The sequence below is a fragment of the Rutidosis leptorrhynchoides genome, chromosome 3 (assembly GCF_046630445.1).
Source record: "Rutidosis leptorrhynchoides isolate AG116_Rl617_1_P2 chromosome 3, CSIRO_AGI_Rlap_v1, whole genome shotgun sequence".
Classification (NCBI taxonomy): Eukaryota; Viridiplantae; Streptophyta; class Magnoliopsida; order Asterales; family Asteraceae; genus Rutidosis; species Rutidosis leptorrhynchoides.
This window is the reverse complement of record NC_092335.1, coordinates 304,311,328-304,336,079: the sequence shown is the minus strand read 5'-3', so window position 1 is coordinate 304,336,079 and position 24,752 is coordinate 304,311,328. Positions and strand designations below refer to the sequence as shown.

Sequence of the window (24,752 nt, the reverse complement as noted above, 5' to 3'; positions counted from 1 at the left end):
GAAGAAAGAATGTAATGGTGAAGCAAAGGAATGGTTGTTTTGTGATATAATATATATTCTATATGTATCGTATATATTATCTATATATAGATATATATATTCCTTAGTCATAATATTGTTGAAAATGATGTGGAACTGAAAGTTGAATTTTGAAACAGTTACACAGGGAAATGACTCAATTAAGCATAGTGGTGGTCTAAGTAGGAAAGTGATAGGTGGGTTCATTATGTGAAAAGAATATGTAACAGAATAGAAAGAAGAATGATGGGATGGTAATTGTTTACAAATTCATTCGCATATATATTAAAAGAAATTTCCTATAAGAATTTGGAAGTAACTGTACAATCATTGGAGCCATCGTTTGTTTTGATTAGCAAAAACATAATTACATGTAATGATAATACAAGTGGAAAGGAATTGAAAGAAAAACCTTAACACACATTACTCAATCATCAATATATCAATTATACATATACATAATATAATTCAGTGATTCAACACTCCAAAAAGTAATATTAAATTAATAATTATAATTAATATATGCACTCATAATTTATTTACAAATTTATTTTCACACACACATAACTATATACAATTAATTGTGAATCGTCGGGATTTGGTCGAGGTTAAATAAATACATGAACAAAGTTCAACATTTTGAGATTCAACTATTCAGACTTTGCTTATCGTGTCGGTAACATATAAAGATTAAGTTTAAATTTGGTCAGAAATTTTCGGGTTGTCACACGTGGCATGTTTGGGGTAGAACGGGACGAGTTAGGAATCTTTTATTGGTTCCTTGGATATAATGGTCTCGAGTGATGTGCTTGTTGTCACATTGGGTTCTTTGTGAGTCGGGAAGTGTTACGGTGGTTTCGGTTAGCTAAGGTGAGTGAGCAACTCACGAGTTTGGCGCGTGCGTAGTCACCCTAGGTAGTGGGTGCACTGTTGGGATTTGTCATTGGTTGTAGTTACCCATCATAACTAGGATGACCAATTATTGTATGTGTGTGTGCGTCGAGGACTTAAATTCCGTAATGGAATACGACAAGTCTAATAATTGTCGTTTGAGGTTGCACTCGGTAGAGTGTGTGGTTAGAGGATCGTGTAAGGATTCTAGTTGTGAGCCGCCTTGGAATTGGCAAATCGGGGAGTCTTGCATTCATTAAACTCATGGGAGTGGGACCCGTATGACGATGATTGCGTTAGTGTGTTAGCGTGTTATGGATTATAGGGTAATATTCCTAACGGAATATCCCTTGTTGTGGTAGTCATGCCAATGTGTGGAAGGGTGTAAGACTTGGTGTTTTCAAGCATCTCTTTAGTGTTAGATGAAAGGGTTCGTGAGGCTATATCGTTTTGGTCTTGTGGAAATTGTGGCTAGCATGTGATCGCTAGGAACTTTTGAGAAGACAACAAACCGTAAGGTTTATCGGGTAGGTATGACTTTGGGTCATTATTGTGGAGAAATGGGTGACATCGGGTGTATGAAACCCAAAGATCAAGTTTTTAAATTTCGGTAGATTGTGGTGGGAGTCTGCATGACACTGCATCAGGTGCCTCTTTATACCTGCTAGTGTAATGTCAAATTTCGGTAGTGGTGTGATTACTTTGTGATTAGGGTTCCCGTGAGATACCCTTGGAAGCAGCGGAGATTACAATAGTGATCGATGGGTGATAGTAATTCGGTGGTTGCGAAAGTCAAAGTTAGATAGCATTGCGGTAAATACTTCCTATGAAGTGACGGATGAGCGAATCTGGTTGCTCTTGTGATAGACGGGTGAAGATGACCGGCGATCCGGTGATGGACTTAATGTTCGGTTAAGACCGAAGGTTATGATGAAGTGTTGATATTGCGGTCGATGCAATTATTGTGTCGAATTGGTCACTCTTCTCCATGAGAGTGAGCAATTATTGGTAAAGGTTCGTTGAGTGTCGGGTGCTCTCGACTGAGATGCACGACTGATTTATCGGAGTGACGTATGCTTAGGCATAGAGACGTTTGTGGGACTTTGGTGGAGTTCGCATTGCGAACGATTAAGGCAGTCTATTGTGATTTGTGGTATGAAGGTGCGAAGTCGTCGCGTGTACGACATCTCTGGTAATTTTGTATGACTGCTCTGAGAGCCTAAAGTGAATTTGCAGTGATTCGGTGTTTATGATCAGTGATGAGAAGGATCATGTGTGTTGTGAAATGGTAATTCCGCGGGATGTTATCATCTTGGCGGTGAGAATGTGGAGCTGAATCCTAAGTGGGGGAGTTTTTATTGCCGCCCGAGGAAGCTCCCGTGGTACTAGATCAAGTGACGTGTAAGACTTCTTATGTAAGGCGGTCGTGTAGTACCAAAGTGCGGTATGAGACCAAGTGTGAAGTTTGAGATCACGGAAGTGAGAGAATGTAACTGTTATTGCAGGTGCTCTCGTGATATAAATTTGGGTTGGTGTGAAACTTGGATAGTACTGCCGAGTGAGTATGAGTTCGAGATGGTGGTGAATACTGTATTTTCCCTGTTGGAAAACATGATCGTGAGAATCTTCAGCGGATTATTCCACTTTGAGGATGGTTATTAGGTAGGGAGCGCCGGTTCTGATTGTCTCACGTCGAGACACGAGGTTGTTGTTTGTTTGCGAGAGTGTGTTCCCTAGTTATTCGACTCGTTGGTTGCATGGAAATGTCAAGGCCATCCTTAATGGACGGTCTAGGTAGGAGGGTTCACCCGACGTTGGTGAATATTTTATGGGTCGTGTGTCGAGTGGCGAACTTGTAGTGATGATGATTTGTTGTTGATGGGATTCTAGTATATGAATAGTCCCCGTGCTAGTACTAGAAAGCCTTCTTATGGGGTTGTGTTGTAGAGTTGGAGGAGAAAACCTGTGTTGAGTGTTGATGATTTGTTTAGCACGTGGTGTATTATCGTCGTCCTGGAATAATCCAGAGACTGGTGATCGTGCGCGGATCGATTGATGGGAAAGTTTGTATCCCTAGTGTGATTAGTTGGCGATACTAAGATTCCTTTATTGAAGGATGACCCGGTGGTGCAGACGGGGGAAGTTGATTCTTGATTAAGTGAACCTTCTTGAATCGCTGGTTTACGAGTCATTGAAGTAAGGAGTTTAACGCGGCATAAATCCTTCTCGATTCGGATTAACGCAAGACTTGGTTCACGGCGTAGTGAATTTGGTAGATTGCGTGGGGTGATGTAGTATGGATGTAGCTTGTGGCGAGTTGTAGCCGAGAGAACTTGAAGGGATATATGGTGTTTTTCATATTTCCTAAATGAGAATTTTTGGTCGTTGTGTGTACGAGATACCGTTTGTTGCAATAATACATGCTAATGGTTATTAGCGTGTGGTGAGACATTCGGGTTAATGGAAATCGTGGTGGACATTGAGTTTAGATATGTGTCGGAGAACCATAGCGTGTAGGTTAGGATTGGTTAAGTGACTAGGATCAGGAGGACGTGATCCAATTTAAGTGGGGGAGAGTTGTAACATCCCGTTTTTCATCATACATGTCCGAGGTATGTGATTGATCTTTAGAATGTTCATACTTGGTTGTATAATAGTATAAAGATGATTGTACGATGAGTGTATGAAGTATATCAAGCGTGTACTTGTTGCTTGTTCGAATGTCGAAGAAAACTGGACGTTGTTTGAGTTCCAAGGCGTATACGTACCTTTTTGACCCCAAATAAAGTTTGATTTGATATTTCAAAACCTTACTATTAAAAAGGAAATCTTATTACGTTTCCAACGATATTTGATTCATCAAAAACGGAGTTACGATCAAAGAGTTATGGCCAAAACAAGTTGTTGAAGTTCGGATGAAATAGGCCATTGTCACGGCGCGACCAGAATGGCCACGGCGCGACAATTGCCTATTTTGAGGGTCAGAAAGCTTGAAAATGTGATCTAAAATCACCCTTTGGGCCACGGCGCGGAGGGTTTACTCCGCGGCGCGACAATAGGCACGATCTGATGCTTTTCAGCCTTTTAATGAGTTAAATGAAGGGCAAAGTTGGTATTTCACATGTGGACAAGTTTTTGGCCATAAAACTGATCCCAATCTTATCCAAACCTCATTTTTATTCATTCTCCTTCCCTCCCACTCACACACCAAATCCTAGAGATAGGGTAAAGGGTTTAGAGAGAGAAAGCTCGAATCGAGGAAGAAGAAGAGTGTTTTGGGTCAGGTCGCAAGAATTAAAGTTGTTCTCCTCGTTCACGGCTACGTTGTGGTAGTGATGGTAAGTTCTAACTCCGAAATTCATCTTTATGATTTGATATTCAAGTTAGGGTATTGAGCTTTTTAGATGTAAAACCCATTTAGATGATGAAGTGGGTTTATGGAAACTAGTTATTTTTTATACATGGCGGGTTTTGGGTTGATTGACGTTTTGGCCATGATTAGGCTTTGGTTTTGGGTGTAATCACTTAGTTTAGTAATTATGGAAGTATTGAAACACATTTGGGCTTATTTAGATGACTAATTTTGAATTGGGTCAAAATTAGGGTTTATGTGTCAAATTGGGTAAGTTAAGGGTTTAACACTTGTGATTTGGTTTAATTGGTGTATTAGGGCCATTTTCACTTGTGTTATATAACACTTGTGTTATAAATTATTGGTTAGTTTAGGCATTTTTATGACTTTGGTCAAAATGGGTAAATTGATTTAGGTCAAAATTGACAATGATGCGAGTTTGAGTCAAATGATTGTTTAAATACTAGTGTTAAGTGTTAAAGGACGTGTTTGGATGTAATTTAATCGTTGGAAATGATTTCGGGTTAAAATTGATATTTTAACGATAAAGTCAAACTTGGTCAACCATGAAACGGGTTTTTGGGTAATATACGAGATAGTATACGTTTAATGGCTAAAGTTGTTGTATTTGGGTATTTCGGGAACGCAGGAACTAGTCTCGTTAGTTTTGGACCTTCGGGTGTCGTTAAATGTATAAAAAGGTGTATTTTGCACTTAGGTGTCTAAATGGACGGATTGTGGAGGTAGGTATAAACCCTTGGTTAAGGGCGTTTGCGTCAAATTCTCTTGAAGGGAATGTGTGTTGATTGTGTGAATACCTATATGTATATTATAGGTAAAAGCTTGCTCGATTGCGTTTGGTGGCGACTTTACATACATGACTTGTGCATGCATCTCGAGGTGAGTAGGATAAGTATACATGTATGTATATAATGTATTTATTTGTATGAACGGATATGTGTTGTCCGAGTTGGTGATATATGTCATTGTACACTAACGGTTTTCATGAATGGATATGTGTTGTCCGAGTTGGTGATATATGTCGTTGTACACTAACGGATTATGAACGGATATGTGTTGTCCAAGATAGTGATATATGTCGTTGTACACTAATAGTTTTGTGAACGGATATGCGTTGTCGTTCCGCCAAGGGTTAGTGATATATGTTGTTGTACACTAATGGTTGTTATGAACACCGATGGGAAATTCGAGTACCATTCCTTGTACGATTGGTTAACCATGGTTGTGTGAATTTTGTATTAGCATGTTAAATTGTGAATTATATGCTATTGGTGTTCCTAGCTTATTGTGAATTTCGGATATTAGTTTATGCATGATGTTTGCATGGTTGTTGAATTGCTAGCTTGTATGCGGTATTGTGTAAGTGATTGCAAGTAAGTAGATTATATATGTATATGTATAATTATTGCATTCACTAAGCGTTAGCTTACCCCTCTAGTTGTTTACCTTTTTACAGGTATTGTGATTGTGAATCTAGCAAGTTGTTAGACTAGATGCGTAGGAACGCTTGGGCTCGATGGGGTAGCTTTCGGATACGGATGTGGATTAGGGATTTGGTATATCCTCGGGATTATGCTCTTGGTATCGGGTTGGGCTATTATGTCTTAACCGTGGTGTTGAATAAATGTTTCGAGGTCGTATTGTTTGGTTGTGTCGAGTCAAACCTTGTATGTGAAATACATCCTCGTAAGGACGTATGATGTCATTTGTAAACCAAGAGTCGCGATAAAACGTTAACGTGTTATTATGATAAATTGTATACGGAAAACTATTTTGAAATGGTTGTGTACTTGGATGCTATTGGGACCTAACATATAAAAAAAAAAAATGTACTCCGTTTTTGGTTAAACGGATTGGGGTTGTTTCAGGTAAACTATGTAGGACCGATTTAACTAGGGTTAATCTTCCACCAAACGATATCGAGCGTGCCTTCCATTCCGAAAGTTTTGAATTAAACTTGTCCACCACCAAATTCCAGCTCTCCACCCGATTCATGTTGCAACCAATGGGAATACCAAGATACTTGAAAGGGAATTCACTTGTGTTACACCCCACTTGATTTGCTATTCTTTCGACTTCATCCTTTACAACACCCAAACCAAAAATCGAGCTTTTATGATAATTGACTTTTAAGCCCGATGCTTTTTCGAAACACTTCAAAAGCTTCATCATATTGCTAATTTAAATTGTTATTGTATATTCTTATTTATTATAATTAATATGAGAATAATCTTTCATCTTTATATAAGTAATCTGTGATCATGATGCATATATGGGTTTATATTTGCATTAATCTACATATATACTCCGAATAATATATAATATATAAATATATAAAAGGTATTATAGGGAACATGTAATCTATCTACTCTATCTTGATAAGTGCGATATGTTCATGGTTTACTTTTACCAATTTTTTAAGGAATAAATCATCATCCTCTGTTTCACTGAAAGTATAGATGTGTGATCTTCAGTATCTAGGGTTATTTTTAACAATTTCATTTTTTTCAATAAAGGTAAATTAATGGAGTGTTTAATACTTTAATTTTCACTTTTTACTCCATTTATTTAAGATACAAATATTTTTGAATTTGCTACTTTCTATTAGATACACTTTATCTGGAGAATAGTAAATACAGACTACTAGTAAAATACGGAGTAACAGTTAAAATAAAAAAGGTTTAATATATATAATAAAAATGGATTACATAGAATGAGAATTTGTGGTTATTAGTGCCAGATTTTCATGATTGAAACATTAAACAGCTGGTTACAACATAGTACTCCGTATTTGTTTAAGTCACTTTCTAAAATTTGTTTCACTCAATTAATTTTGTTTTTTCTACGAATTATAAACATGCAGTTTTCAACACTGATAATAACCACACAGTTGTGCAAACCTACAATACAACCATCTACACCCTCTGTGACGACACCTGAAATGTCCCGTTCTTATTGATTAAAAACGTTCCATATTAATTGATTTCGTTGCGAGATTTTGACCTCTATATGAGACGTTTTTCAAAGACTGCATTCATTTTAAAACAAACCATAACCTTTATTTCATCAATAAAGGTTTAAAAAGCTTTACGTAGATTATCAAATAATGATAATCTAAAATATCCTGTTTACACACGACCATTACATAATGGTTTACAATACAAATATGTTACAACAAAATAAGTTTCTTAAATGCAGTTTTTACACAATATCATACAAGCATGGACTCCAAATCTAGTCCTTATTTAAGTATGCGACAGCGGAAGCTCTTAATAATCACCTGAGAATAAACATGCATAAAACGTCAACAAAAATGTTGGTGAGTTATAGGTTTAACCTATATATATCAAATCATAATAATAGACCACAAGATTTCATATTTTAATACACATCCCATACATAGAGATAAAAATCATTCATATGGTGAACACCTGGTAACCGACATTAACAAGATGCATATGTAAGAATATCCCCATCATTCTGGGACACCCTTCGGATATGATATAAATTTCGAACTACTAAAGCATCCGGTACTTTGGATGGGGTTTGTTAGGCCCAATAAATCTATCTTTAGGATTCGCGTCAATTAGGGTGTCTGTTCCCTAATTCTTAGATTACCAGACTTAATAAAAGGAGCATATTCGATTTCGATAATTCAACCATAGAATGTAGTTTCACGTACTTGTGTCTATTTTGTAAATCATTTATAAAACCTGCATGTATTCTCATCCCAAAAATATTAGATTTTAAAAGTGGGACTATAACTCACTTTCACAGATTTTTACTTCGTCGGGAAGTAAGACTTGGCCACTGGTTGATTCACGAACCTATAACAATATATACTTATATATCAAAGTATGTTCAAAATATATTTACAACACTTTTAATATATTTTGATGTTTTAAGTTTATTAAGTCAGCTGTCCTCGTTAGTAACCTACAACTAGTTGTCCACAGTTAGATGTACAGAAATAAATCGATAAATATTATCTTGAATCAATCCACGACCCAGTGTATACGTATCTCAGTATTGATCACAACTCAAACTATATATATTTTGGAATCAACCTCAACCCTGTATAGCTAACTCCAACATTCACATATAGAGTGTCTATGGTTGTTCCGAAATATATATAGATGTGTCAACATGATAGGTCGAAACATTGTATACGTGTCTATGGTATCTCAAGATTACATAATATACAATACAAGTTGATTAAGTTATGGTTGGAATAGATTTGTTACCAATTTTCACGTAGCTAAAATGAGAAAAATTATCCAATCTTGTTTTACCCATAACTTCTTCATTTTAAATCCGTTTTGAGTGAATCAAATTGCTATGGTTTCATATTGAACTCTATTTTATGAATCTAAACAGAAAAAGTATAGGTTTATAGTTGGAAAAATAAGTTACAAGTCATTTTTGTAAAGGTAGTCATTTCAGTCGAAAGAACGACGTCTAGATGACCATTTTAGAAAACATACTTCCACTTTGAGTTTAACCATAATTTTTGGATATAGTTTCATGTTCATAATAAAAATAATTTTCTCATTATAATAACTTTTAAATCAAAGTTTATCATAGTTTTTAATTAACTAACCCAAAACAGCCCGCAGTGTTACTACGACGGCGTAAATCCGGTTTTACGGTGTTTTTCGTGTTTCCAGGTTTTAAATCATTAAGTTAGCATATCATATAGATATAGAACATGTGTTTAGTTGATTTTAAAAGTCAAGTTAGAAGGATTAACTTTTGTTTGCGAACAAGTTTAGAATTAACTAAACTATGTTCTAGTGATTACAAGTTTAAACCTTCGAATAAGATAGCTTTATATGTATGAATCGAATGATGTTATGAACATCATTACTACCTTAAGTTCCTTGGATAAACCTACTGGAAAAGAGAAAAATGGATCTAGCTTCAATGGATCCTTGGATGGCTCGAAGTTCTTGAAGCAGAATCATGACACGAAAACAAGTTCAAGTAAGATCATCACTTGAAATAAGATTGTTATAGTTATAGAAATTGAACCAAAGTTTGAATATGATTATTACCTTGTATTAGAATGATAACCTACTGTAAGAAACAAAGATTTCTTGAGGTTGGATGATCACCTTACAAGATTGGAAGTGAGCTAGCAAACTTGAAAGTATTCTTGATTTTATGTAACTAGAACTTGTAGAATATATGAAGAACACTTAGAACTTGAAGATAGAACTTGAGAGTGATCAATTAGATGACGAAAATTGAAGAATGAAAGTGTTTGTAGGTGTTTTTGGTCGTTGGTGTATGGATTAGATATAAAGGATATGTAATTTTGTTTCATGTAAATAAGTCATGAATGATTACTCATATTTTTGTAATTTTATGAGATATTTCATGCTAGTTGCCAAATGATGGTTCCCACATGTGTTAGGTGACTCACATGGGCTGCTAAGAGCTGATCATTGGAGTGTATATACCAATAGTACATACATCTAAAAGCTGTGTATTGTACGAGTACGAATACGGGTGCATACGAGTAGAATTGTTGATGAAACTGAACGAGGATGTAATTGTAAGCATTTTTGTTAAGTAGAAGTATTTTGATAAGTGTATTGAAGTCTTTCAAAAGTGTATAAATACATATTAAAACACTACATGTATATACATTTTAACTGAGTCGTTAAGTCATCGTTAGTCGTTACATGTAAGTGTTGTTTTGAAACCTTTAGGTTAACGATCTTGTTAAATGTTATTAAACCACTGTTTATAATATCAAATGAGATTTTAAATTATTATATTATCATGATATTATCATGTATGAATATCTCTTAATATGATATATATACATTAAATGTCTTTACAACGATAATCGTTACATATATGTCTCGTTTAAAAATCATTAACTTAGTAGTCTTGTTTTTACATATGCAGTTCATTGTTAATATACTTAATGATATGTTTACTTATCATATTATCATGTTAACTATATATATATATCCATATATATGTCATCATATAGTTTTTACAAGTTTTAACGTTCGTGAATCACCGGTCAACTTGGGTGGTCAATTGTCTATATGAAACATATTTCAATTAATCAAGTCTTAACAAGTTTGATTGCTTAACATGTTGGAAACATTTAATCATGTAAATATCAATCTCAATTAATATATATAAACATGGAAAAGTTCGGGTCACTACAGTACCTACCCGTTAAATAAATTTCGTCCCGAAATTTTAAGCTGTTGAAGGTGTTGACGAATCTTCTGGAAATAGATGCGGGTATTTCTTCTTCATCTGATCTTCATGCTCCCAGGTGAACTCGGGTCCTCTACGAGCATTCCATCGAACCTTAACAATTGGTATCTTGTTTTGCTTAAGTCTTTTAACCTCACGATCCATTATTTCGACGGGTTCTTCGATGAATTGAAGTTTTTCGTTGATTTGGATTTCATCTAACGGAATAGTGAGATCTTCTTTAGCAAAACATTTCTTTAAATTTGATACGTGGAAAGTGTTATGTACAGCCACGAGTTGTTGTGGTAACTCAAGTTGGTAAGCTACTGGTCCGACACGATCAATAATCTTGAATGGTCCAATATACCTTGGATTTAATTTCCCTCATTTACCAAATCGAACAACGCCTTTCCAAGGTGCAACTTTAAGCATGACCATCTCTCCAATTTCAAATTCTATATCTTTTCTTTTAATGTCAGCGTAGCTCTTTTGTCGACTTTGGGCGGTTTTCAACCGTTGTTGAATTTGGATGATTTTCTCGGTAGTTTCTTGTATAATCTCCCGACCCGTAATCTGTCTATCCCCCACTTCACTCCAACAAATCAGAGACCTGTACTTTCTACCATAAAGTGCTTCAAACGGCGCCATCTCAATGCTTGAATGGTGGCTGTTGTTGTAGAAAAATTTTATTAACGGTAGATGTTGATCCCAACTGTTTCCGAAATCAATAACACATGCTCGTAGCATGTCTTCAAGCGTTTGTATCGTCCTTTCACTCTGCCCATCAGTTTGTGGATGATAGGCAGTACTCATGTCTAGACGAGTTCCTAATGCTTCCTGTAATATCTGCCAGAATCTTGAAATAAATCTGCCATCCCTATCAGAGATAATAGAGATTGGTATTCCATGTCTGGAGACGACTTCCTTCAAATACAGTCGTGCTAACTTCTCCATCTTGTCATCTTCTCTTATTGGCAGGAAGTGTGCTGATTTGGTGAGACGATCAACTATTACCCAAATAGTATCAAAACCACTTGCAGTCCTTGGCAATTTAGTGATGAAATCCATGATAATGTTTTCCCATTTCCATTCCGGGATTTCGGGTTGTTGAAGTAGACCTGATGGTTTCTGATGCTCAGCTTTGACCTTAGAACACGTCAAACATTCTCCTACGTATTTAGCAACATCGGCTTTCATACCCGGCCACCAAAAATGTTTCTTGATATCCTTGTACATCTTCCCCGTTCCAGGATGTATTGAGTATCTGGTTTTATGAGCTTCTCTAAGTACCATTTCTCTCATATCTCCAAATTTTGGTACCTAAATCCTTTCAGCCCTATACCGGGTTCCGTCTTCCCGAATATTAAGATGCTTCTCCGATCCTTTGGGTATTTCATCCTTTAAATTTCCCTCTTTTAAAACTCCTTGTTGCGCCTCCTTTATTTGAGTAGTAAGGTTATTATGAATCATTATATTCATAGATTTTACTCGAATGGGTTCTCTGTCCTTCCTGCTCAAGGCATCGGCTACCAGATTTGCCTTCCCCGGGTGGTAACGAATCTCAAAGTCGTAATCATTCAATAATTCAATCCACCTACGCTGCCTCATATTCAGTTGTTTCTGATTAAATATGTGTTGAAGACTTTTGTGGTCGGTATATATAATACTTTTGACCCCATATAAGTAGTGCCTCCAAGTCTTTAATGCAAAAATAACCGCGCCTAATTCCAAATCATGCGTCGTATAATTTTGTTCGTGAATCTTCAATTGTCTAGACGCATAAGCAATCACCTTCATTCGTTGCATTAATACACAACCGAGACCTTGCTTTGATGCGTCACAATAAATCACAAAATCATCATTCCCTTCAGGCAATGACAATATAGGTGCCGTAGTTAGCTTTTTCTTCAATAACTGAAACGTTTTCTCTTGTTCATCATTCCATTCAAATTTCTTCCCTTTATGCGTTAATGCAGTCAAGGGTTTTGCTATTCTGGAAAAGTCTTGGATGAACCTTCTGTAGTAACCAGCTAGTCCTAAAAACTGGCGTATGTGTTTCGGAGTTTTCGGGGTTTCCCACTTTTTAACAGTTTCTATCTTTGCCGGATCCACCTTAATACCTTCTTTGTTCACTATGTGACCGAGGAATTGAACTTCTTCCAACCAAAATGCACACTTTGAAAACTTAGCGTACAATTCTTCCTTCCTCAATACTTCTAACACCTTTCTCAAATGTTCACCGTGTTCTTGGTCATTCTTTGAGTAAATAAGTATGTCATCAATGAAAACAATGACAAACTTGTCAAGGTATGGTCCACACACTCGGTTCATAAGGTCCATGAACACAGCTGGTGCATTAGTTAAACCAAACGGCATGACCATAAACTGGTAATGACCTAACGTGTTCTGAAAGCAGTCTTTGGAATATCATCTTCTTTCACCCGCATTTGATGATACCCGGAACGTAAGTCAATCTTTGAATAAATAGACGAGCCTTGTAGTTGATCAAATAAGTCGTCGATTCTCGGTAGTGGGTAGCGGTTCTTGATGGTAAGTTTGTTCAACTCTCGGTAGTCGATACACAACCTGAATGTACCATCTTTCTTCTTGGCAAACAAAACAGGAGCTCCCCACGGTGATGTGCTTGGTCGAATGAAACCACGCTCTAAAAGTTTTTGTAATTGGCTTTGCAGTTCTTTCATCTCGCTGGGTGCGAGTCTGTAAGGAGCACGAGCTATTGATGCAGCTCCTGGTACAAGATCTATTTGAAATTCAACGGATCGATGCGGGGGTAATCCCAGTAATTCTTTCGGAAATACATCGGGAAATTCTTTTGCAATGGGAACATCATTGATGCTCTTTTCTTCAGTTTGTACTTTCTCGATGTGTGCTAGAACAGCATAGCAACCTTTTCTTATTAGTTTTTGTGCCTTCAAATTACTAATAAGATGTAGCTTCGTGTTGCCCTTTTCTCCGTACACCATTAAGGGTTTTCCTTTTTCTCGTATAATGCGAATTGCATTTTTGTAACAAACGATCTCTGCTTTCACTTCTTTCAACCAGTCCATACCAATTATCACATCAAAACTCCCTAACTCTACTGGTATCAAATCAATCTTAAATGTTTCGCTAACCAGTTTAATTTCTCGATTCCGCAATATATTATCTGCTGAAATTAATTTACCATTTGCTAATTCGAGTAAAAATTTACAATCCAAAGGCGTCAATGGACAACTTAATTTAGCACAAAAATCTCTACTCATATAGCTTCTATCCGCACCCGAATCAAATAAAACGTAAGCAGATTTATTGTCAATAAGAAACGTACCCGTAACAAGCTCCGGGTCTTCCTGTGCCTCTGCCGCATTAATATTGAAAACTCTTCCGCGGCCTTGTCCATTCGTGTTCTCCTGGTTCGGGCAATTTCTAATAATGTGGCCCGGTTTTCCACATTTATAACAAACTACATTGGCATAACTTGCTCCGACACTACTTGCTCCGCCATTACTCGTTCCGACACCATTTGTTCCTTTCGTTCTATTAACCCCTGGTCTGTAGACCTCACACTTCACCGCGCTATGACCATTTCTTTTACACTTGTTGCAAAATTTAGTGCAGAACCCCAAGTGATACTTTTCACACCTTTGGCATAGCTGCTTCTGATTGTTGTTGTTGTTGCGGTTATTATTGTTGTTTGGATGATTGTTGTAGTTGCTGCTGCTATTGTTGTTGTTGTTGTTGTTGTTGGGCCATTTGCTGTAGTTGCGATTGATGTTGCGATTGTTGGGATAATTGTTGCGATTATTGTTGTAATTGCTTTTGTTGTTGTATTGGTGATTCTTATCACCGTTTTCCTCCCACTTTCTTTTGACTTCTTCACATTGGCCTCTTCAGCAGTCTGTTCTTTAATTCTTTCTTCAATCTGGTTCACTAGTTTGTGAGCCATTCTACATGCCTGTTGTATGGAGGCGGGCTCGTGTGAACTTATATCTTCTTGGATTCTTTCCGGTAATCCTTTCACAAATGCGTCGATCTTCTCTTCCTCATCTTCGAATGCTCCCGGACACAATAGGCACAATTCTGTGAATCGTCTTTCGTACGTGGTAATATCAAATCCTTGGGTTCGTAATCCTCTAAGTTCTGTCTTGAGCTTATTGTCCTCGGTTCTGGGACGGTACTTCTCGTTCATCAAGTGCTTGAATGCTGACCACGGTAGTGCGTACGCATTGTCTTATCCCACTTGCTCTAGATAGGTATTTCACCATGTTAACGCAGAACCTGTGAAGGTATGCGTAGCGTACTTCACTTTGTCCTCTTCAGTACACTTACTTATGGAAAACACCTATTCGACCTTCTCGGTCCACCGTTTCAATCCGATCGGTCCTTCGGTTCCATCAAATTCCAAAGGTTTGCAGGCAGTGAATTCTTTGTAGGTGCATCCTACACGATTTCCTGTACTGCTAGATCCAAGGTTATTATTGGTATGTAGCGCAGCCTGTACTGCAGCTATGTTTGAAGCTAGAAAAGTACGGAATTCCTCTTCATTCATATTCACGATGTGTCGAGTAGTCGGTGCCATTTCCTTCAAAATAGTCAAATGGAACAAGTTAATCATACAGAATATTAAGAGTAGTTAATAGTATTTCGTAGCATAATATGAACTCATTTATAAAAGCTTTTTCTTCATATTAGCGTTTTATAAGTTTAAATTCGGGTAGTACCTACCCGTTAAGTTCATACTTAGTAGCTAATATACAATTCAACTACTACAATTCTATATGAAAAACTGATTATAATAATATTTCACGTTCAAACTTTTACACAATATTTTACAAACTTACAATACAGCTTATTTTACATATAGCATGAAATATAGCACACAATAAATTTGATACAAGATGGTTGTGAAGATAATTCTAGCTAGTACACAAGTCGTTCAGCAAAGGCAATAAAGACACGTAATTCATACGTCCAGAAACAAGTCATGCATTCTGGTTTTAATAGGATTACTTCCCATCCTTGGTCTTGTGGAACATAACCGTTATGGCCATTGATAAGACAGCGTGTTGTAACGTCGTCAAAGGGATGAGGGTTACGTAATGTCCAACAGTCCCGTAACAATCTAAAAACCTCATTTCTTACCCTAATTACTGACTCCGTCACTTGTGGGAACGTTTTGTTTAATAGTTGTAGCCCGATGTTCTTGTTCTCACTTTGGTGAGAAGCGAACATTACTAATCCGTAAGCATAACATGCTTCTTTATGTTGCATGTTAGCCGCTTTTTCTAAATCACGAAGTCCAATATTCGGATATATTGAATCAAAATAATTTCTTAACCCATTGCGTAAAATAGCATTTGGGTTCCCCGTAATATATGCGTCAAAGCAAACACATCGTAACTTATGGATTTTCCAATGTGATATCCCCCATCTTTCGAACGAAAGCCTTTTATAAACCAAGGCATTCTTGGAACGTTCTTCGAATGTCTTACAAACTGATCTCGCCTTAAATAGTTGTGCCGAAGAATTCTGACCGACTCTAGACAAGATTTCATCAATCATGTCTCCGGGTAGGTCTCTTAAAATATTGGGTTGTCTATCCATTTTGTTTTTTTATACTGTAAAATAGACAAGAGTTAGATTCATAAAAAAAATACTTATTAATACAAGCAATTTTTACATATATAATAAAGCATAAGCACACTATTTTACATATATTACACCACACGAATACAACTATCTTATTTCGACTCGCTTGTTTCTTCTTCTTCGGTTTTGGTTCGTTTTGCCAAGTTTCTAAGGATATATGATGTTCCCCTAATACGAGCCGTTGTTTTCCACATTGGTTTAGAAAAACCTGGTGGTTTAGAGGTTCCCGGGTCATTGTTACAACTTAAGGACTTCGGGGGTTGACGATACATATAAAGTTCATCGGGGTTGGAATTAGATTTCTCTATTTTTATGCCCTTTCCCTTATTATTTTCTTTTGCCTTTTTAAATTCATTTGGGGTAATTTCTATAACATCATCGGAATTCTCGTCGGAATCCGATTCATCGGAGAATTGGTAATCCTCCCAATATTTTGCTTCCTTGGCGGAAACACCATTGACCATAATTAACCTTGGTCGGTTGGTTGAGAATTTTCTTTTACTTAACCGTTTTATTATTTCCCCCACCGGTTCTATTTCTTCATCCGGTTCGGATTCTTCTTCCGGTTCCGATTCTTCTTCCGGTTCCGACTCTTCTTCCGGTTCCTCTTCGGGAACTTGTGAATCAGTCCATGAATCATTCCAATTTACATTTGACTCTTCATTATTATTAGGTGAGTCAATGGGACTTGTTCTAGAGGTAGACATCTACCACATAATATCAAACGCGTTAAGAGATTAATATATCACATAATATTCACATATTAAAAATATATAGTTTCCAACAAAAATGTTAAGCAATCATTTATAAAGAAAACACGGTCGAAGTCCAGACTCACTAATGCATCCTAACAAACTCGATAAGACACACTAATGCAAATTTTCTGGTTCTCTAAGACCAACGCTCGGATACCAACTGAAATGTCCCGTTCTTATTGATTAAAAACGTTCCATATTAATTGATTTCGTTGCGAGGTTTTGACCTCTATATGAGACGTTTTTCAAAGACTGCATTCATTTTAAAACAAACCATAACCTTTATTTCATCAATAAAGGTTTAAAAAGCTTTACGTAGATTATCAAATAATGATAATCTAAAATATCCTGTTTACACACGACCATTACATAATGGTTTACAATACAAATATGTTACAACAAAATAAGTTTCTTGAATGCAGTTTTTACACAATATCATACAAGCATGGACTCCAAATCTAGTCCTTATTTAAGTATGCGACAGCGGAAGCTCTTAATAATCATCTGAGAATAAACATGCATAAAACGTCAACAAAAATGTTGGTGAGTTATAGGTTTAACCTATATATATCAAATCATAATAATAGACCACAAGATTTTATATTTCAATACACATCCCATACATAGAGATAAAAATCATTCATATGGTGAACACCTGGTAACCGACATTAACAAGATGCATATATAAGAATATCCCCATCATTTCGGGATCCTCCTTAGGACATGATATAAATTTCGAAGTACTAAAGCATCCGGTACTTTGGATGGGGTTTGTTAGGCCCAATAGATCTATCTTTAGGATTCGCGTCAATTAGGGTGTCTGTTCCCTAATTCTTAGATTACCAGACTTAATAAAAAGGGACATATTCGATTTCGATAATTCAACCATAGAATGTAGTTTCACGTACTTGTGTCTATTTTGTAAATCATTTATAAAACCTGCATGTATTCTCATCCCAAAAATATTAGATTTTAAAAGTGGGACTATAACTCACTTTCACAGATTTTTACTTCGTCGGGAAGTAAGACTTGGCCACTGGTTGATTCACGAACCTATAACAATATATACATATATATCAAAGTATGTTCAAAATATATTTACAACACTTTTAATATATTTTGATGTTTTAAGTTTATTAAGTCAGCTGTCCTCGTTAGTAACCTACAACTAGTTGTCCACAGTTAGATGTACAGAAATAAATCGATAAATATTATCTTGAATCAATCCACGACCCAGTGTATACATATCTCAGTATTGATCACAACTCAAACTATATATATTTTGGAATCAACCTCAACCCTGTATAGCTAACTCCAACATTCACATATAGAGTGTCTATGGTTGTTCCGAAATATATATAGATGTGTCAACATGATAGGTCGAAACATTGTATACGTGTCTATGGTATCTCAAGATTACATAATATACAATACAAGTTGATTAAGTTATGGTTGGAATAGATTTGTTACCAATTTTCACGTAGCTAAAATGAGAAAAATTATCCAATCTTGTTTTACCTATAACTTCTTCATTTTAAATCCGTTTTGAGTGAATCAAATTGCTATGGTTTCATATTGAACTATATTTTATGAATATGAACAGAAAAAGTATAGGTTTATAGTTGGAAAAATAAGTTACAAGTCGTTTTTGTAAAGGTAGTCATTTCAGTCGAAAGAACGACGTCTAGATGACCATTTTAGAAAACATAATTCCACTTTGAGTTTAACCATAATTTTTGGATATAGTTTCATGTTCATAATAAAAATCAATTTCTCAGAATAACAACTTTTAAATCAAAGTTTATCATAGTTTTTAATTAACTAACCCAAAACAGCCCGCGGTGTTACTACGACGGCGTAAATCCGGTTTTACGGTGTTTTTCGTGTTTCCAGGTTTTAAATCATTAAGTTAGCATATCATATAGATATAGAACATGTGTTTAGTTGATTTTAAAAGTCAAGTTAGAAGGATTAACTTTTGTTTGCGAACAAGCTTAGAATTAACTAAACTATGTTCTAGTGATTACAAGTTTAAACCTTCGAATAAGATAGTTTTATATGTATGAATCGAATGATGTTATGAACATCATTACTACCTTAAGTTCCTTGGATAAACCTACTGGAAAAGAGAAAAATGGATCTAGCTTCAATGGATCCTTGGATGGCTCGAAGTTCTTGAAGCAGAATCATGACACGAAAACAAGTTCAAGTAAGATCATCACTTGAAATAAGATTGTTATAGTTATAGAAATTGAACCAAAGTTTGAATATGATTATTACCTTGTATTAGAATGATAACCTACTGTAATAAACAAAGATTTCTTGAGGTTGGATGATCACCTTACAAGATTGGAAGTGAGCTAGCAAACTTGAAAGTATTCTTGATTTTATGTAACTAGAACTTGTAGAATATATGAAGAACACTTAGAACTTGAAGATAGAACTTGAGAGAGATCAATTAGATGAAGAAAATTGAAGAATGAAAGTGTTTGTAGGTGTTTTTGGTCGTTGGTGTATGGATTAGATATAAAGGATATGTAATTTTGTTTTCATGTAAATAAGTCATGAATGATTACTCATATTTTTGTAATTTTATGAGATATTTCATGCTAGTTGCCAAATGATGGTTCCCACATGTGTTAGGTGACTCACATGGGCTGCTAAGAGCTGATCATTGGAGTGTATATACCAATAGTACATACATCTAAAAGCTGTGTATTATACGAGTACGAATACGGGTGCATACGAGTAGAATTGTTGATGAAACTGAACGAGGATGTAATTGTAAGCATTTTTGTTAAGTAGAAGTATTTTGATAAGTGTATTGAAGTCTTTCAAAAGTTTATAAATACATATTAAAACACTACATGTATATACATTTTAACTGAGTCGTTAAGTCATCGTTAGTCGTTACATGTAAGTGTTGTTTTGAAACCTTTAGGTTAACGATCTTGTTAAATGTTGTTAACCCACTGTTTATAATATCAAATGAGATTTTAAATTATTATATTATCATGATATTATCATTTATGAATATCTCTTAATATGATATATATATATATACATTAAATGTCTTTACAACGATAATCGTTACATATATGTCTCGTTTAAAAATCATTAAGTTAGTAGTCTTGTTTTTACATATGCAGTTCATTGTTAATATACTTAATGATATGTTTACTTATCATAGTATCATGTTAACTATATATATATATCCATATATATGTCATCATATAGTTTTTACAAGTTTTAACGTTCGTGAATCACCGGTCAACTTGGGTGGTCAATTGTCTATATGAAACATATTTCAATTAATCAAGTCTTAACAAGTTTGATTGCTTAACATGTTGGAAACATTTAATCATGTAAATATCAATCTCAATTAATATATATAAACATGGAAAAGTTCGGGTCACTACAACAGCAATGCACTTGATAACGACACCTTCCAGTACGCATCACCGGACCCATCTGCCGCTGCAGTCCACCCTGTGTCTGTAGCCGTCCCGCTTCTCAAGGTGGGTCCCACATAATTCTTCTCAAGTGACTATGATGGTGAGCAATGCAACAATGGACAACGGTTCAGCATCAATGTCACCCAAGGTCAAGGGTTGCCACAAAGTTTAGGACTCCATCACCAGAAGCCCCAGGTCCAGTGAGTGAAGAATCTGGTGATGATACAGTGCCCGCCACAGTTGTCCCGGCTAACTTTGATCATCCTAAAAATATTACTGATGATAACGCTGCTGATGATGATAGTGACGATGTCGATAATAAGAAGAAATTAAATGGAGTGAACACACAAAACTCGAGATTGAGATTAACATGGTTTTTGGTTCTGTTTGGTTTACTCTATACTTGTTGAGTTGTTGGTAGACTAAGATTTACTTATAATCATCTGAGTTGTAATATTATTATTTGTGGTTTGAGAGGGTAAAAGATTAGGGACTGTAGTAGTATTGTTGTTGGATGAGTTAATACAGACAGGGCAGTTATAACATTTTATTTGATAGAATATAATTTTTTTTCAATGGCAAAATTTTTTATTTACTCAATACTTCCTGGAAAAGCTTTTAGAGACATAAGTTTTAATTTGAAACTTGATGACCCGTAATTTTAAGCCAATTAAAAGAATACATTTTGAGAATATCAAAAAGATTACATCGCTTTGAAACTACATCATTGAAAATGATACGATTCCGGAAACACCAAATCACCCAAAGTAAGGTGACAATAAATGAAATAATCTTTTTTCTTGCGAGTAGCCGAAGATTGTCGGACGTGGAACCAACTAGCAAACAAGGACCAAGAAGTGAAGATAGGCATATCAAATCCAAGCTAAAACCGTACCTTCCTTCATAACTCTGAAGCCAATGAACAATCAAAAAATAAATGATCTCGAGACTCTATCCCACTGTTGCATATCGAGCAGATAATTTATAATTTGATCCATCTCAATACCAACCGACGACAAATTCCGTCTAAGAGGGAGTTTGTCAAGCTTGAATCTATTGGGTAATTTTGATAGTTATGAGGTTATCTAGGTTAAGTAAAAATAAATGCATTGTCATAAGTTTAGTTATGTTTTATTATTAGTTGCTCTAGTTAAATTAAGTAACTGTTAGTTTTTGAATAATTAGAATTGGTGTTGGTGATGACCGAGTAATATGGCAAGATTGAGGGAAGTGAGTAGTGGAATATTCCAGTTCTTTAGGTGAAGTGTGAGTAGTGGTCAAATGCTACTTTTACGTATGCAGTTTGTTTTCTTTGGCTATATATAGCCACCTTTATTTGTTAATGAAAAGCAACTCTTATTCCTAAATTTTCTTTACTTTCATTTACTATTACAAAAGCACATTTGTTCCTTACTGTTAATAGTTTATTTCCTAAATTTGTTATACATCACAACCAACATTTGGTATCAGAGCTTAGGCTCAATCCTATGAAAGAAAAACAGTAGCAGGCAGTTAGCAGTAGCAGGCTGAAAATTCAGCAATTAGCAGGAAAATAGAAGCAGTATAGCAGCAAAATAGCAGCAGAAAAAGGCCGTTAGCAGGAACAAATATCAGCAGGAAAGCAGTATAAGATTGCAGAAAGTGGTACCAAGAATAGCAGCAGTTTATAGCAAGAAGTAGTAGCAGAAAACATCAGTAAAAGTCATCAGAAAGCAGTCAATTTGCAGCATAAAATTAGTCGCGACAGAAGCAGTTTTATATAAAAATAAAAAAAAAGAAATTCTTGAAAAGAAATGGCAGAAAACGACCGCTCTCTAACCGTTCGTGAGCAAGGAACCGTACCAATTCAATGTCCTAAATTAACCGAGACCAACTACACCACAAGGTCTATTATGATTGAAACCGTGCTAAGGGTATATGGACATTGGGATGCAATAACCGAAGATGAAGTTGATGAGAAGAAAAATTATACTACCAAAGGTATAATTTATCAAACCCTACCGGAAGATGTTCTTTTACAAGTTTCTAAACACAAGAATGTAAAAGAAGTTTGGGAATCAATCAAAACTCGATATGTAGGGGCTGAATTGGTTCAAAAGGCAAGGTTGCAAACGTTGAGAAACGAATTCCAAATGCTAAAAATGAAGGACAACGAATCAATCAATGAATTTTTGGGAAAGATAAATAGTATCGTTGCTAAATTCAAAAGTCTTGGTTCTACTCTTGAAGAGGAGGTGGTTGTAAGAAAATTTCTCAATTCGGTTCCAATGAAATACATGCCAATTGTAGCTCCCATTGAACAATATTCGGACCTTGCTAAGATACCATTTGAAGAGGCGGTTGGAAGGGTGAAAGCTTATGAAGAAAGACTTAAAGGTCATGAAGAAAAAGATGAAGAACAAAATAAACTTTTGTTGGCAAGTGAACAAAGGTATGGTGAAAGCAGTGGACGCAGAAGGGGACTTGGAAGGAGCTATGAAAGAGGTGGTAGAGGCCGAGGAAGAGGCTCGGGTCGAGGTGATAAGAGTGGGTTTAGGTGCTATGAATGTGGAGAGTATGGACACTTCAAAAATGAGTGCACAAAATGGAATGACAAAGAAGCCTACTTGATTCAAGAAGAAGAGCCGGCACTCCTTTGATGAAGACGGTATCAAAATTACGGGGGTGATTGTTGGGTAATTTTGATAGTTAGGAGGTTATCTAGGTTAAGTAAAAATAAATGCATTGTCATAAGTTTAGTTATGTTTTATTATTAGTTGCTCTAGTTAAATTAAGTAACTGTTAGTTTTTGAATAATTAGAATTGGTGTTGGTGATGACCGAGTAATATGGCAAGATTGAGGGAAGTGAGTAGTGGAATATTCCAGTTCTTCAGGTGAAGTGTGAGTAGTGGTCAAATGCTACTTTTACGTATGCAATTTGTTTTCTTTGGCTATATATAGCCACCTTTATTTGTTAATGAAAAGCTAACTCTTATTCCTAAATTTTCTTTACTTTCATTTACTATTACAAAAGCACATTTGTTCCTTACTGTTAATAGTTTATTTCCTAAATCTATAATCTATAAACATATATAAATCGTGAAGGTTTATCCAACTTGTCAATCCATAAGTACCTCTTAATCACTTTTGCTGACGTGTTAAACCCATACTTAATCACAATTAACACTAATTACCCTACATAATATCCACACTGGCATCTAAAATCGACAATCACAACACATGCTGCAGAAATCCCCAATCGCTCTTCTACGGCTGCTCTCCAATCCTTCTCATCTAAAATATCTCTCAAATTTGTCTTCTCCTATAGCGACATAAATCAGAGTACGCACCCTTTCAACTCTGACCACCATCGTAATATTCTTTGGTTAGAAATTAGAAAACCTAATCGATATTGAAAGTATATCATCGGTGGTGATTCTGGCCGTTGTGGGTGATTCTGAACGTTGCCGGTTAAAAAAAGGTAACTTAATCATCATCGACCCATTTTTTTAGGGTTTCATATATCACAAACCGGTTAAAAAAACCACCCTTTCATCCTCTAATATGTAAATGCAATTCCTATACAATCTTCTTCAATAATAGTTTATTACTCCGTATTACATTTATATAATGATCATCGTTGTCTACTGATCATATACATGGCATTGTATATGTATATTTTAGTTGCTAAAAGCCAAAGGCAGAACTACGCGAATTATAAGGCAAAGCTATACAAAATTCGCTGAAAATAAGTGCAGCGGTTATGTTTTCGCATTAATGCAAGACCGCGGTTTAATCCGCTGAGTTTTCGCGGATAGTTAAGTAACTCTCAGACCACGGATATTTCGATTCCTATAAATAGGGAGCTTGGCCTCTCATTTATGGGTTGTTGATTCTCTGTCATTTTGCCTAAGCCTTTGTAATTTCCACTTGTGATCTTGCCCAAAGGATTTTTACACCGCGCAAAGGTGAATTAAGCTAATTAACAATCAATACCAGGTCAGGGTGGTTGATCACTTGATAGTTAAAGTGAAAGACGATCATCGGGGCCCAAAATAATCATCAAACATTCCATCCTCCGTTACAATCATATTGCACTCAATCCGTAATTAAGTAACATCATTAATTAAGGATTGATCAATTGGCACCATCCGTGGGACACGTTTTACAAATTAACCTGAAAATTTTTTGTTTCGTGCCGTTAAACAATTAATTTGACGGTTTAATTGCAATCGCGTTTTTGTTGTGATGATTTGCAGGTGCTTTTACAATACGCAATCAGTCGATCTGCTCGACAATCATGATGACAAATGCAAAGAAAACTGGTGGTTCTGCGAATGCTGATGCACTGCCTGGTGATTCGCAGAACGTTGTGATATTTCCATTACAAACAAATGCTAGTATAACCG

General features: G+C 35.8%; 1 protein-coding gene and 1 pseudogene across 1 annotated transcript; both read left to right on the top strand.

Annotated features, from left to right (window-relative positions):
- LOC139901051 (early nodulin-like protein 18) overlaps positions 1-20,773 on the top strand; it is a 172,139-nt pseudogene extending 151,366 nt beyond the window's left edge.
- A 1,383-nt stretch (positions 20,774-22,156) lies between these two features.
- Positions 22,157-23,002, top strand: LOC139901050 (uncharacterized). Its single transcript, XM_071883790.1, has one exon. The coding sequence runs from the start codon at positions 22,157-22,159 to the stop codon at positions 23,000-23,002; it is 846 nt and encodes a 281-aa protein (XP_071739891.1).
- The last annotated feature ends 1,750 nt before the right edge of the window (positions 23,003-24,752 follow it).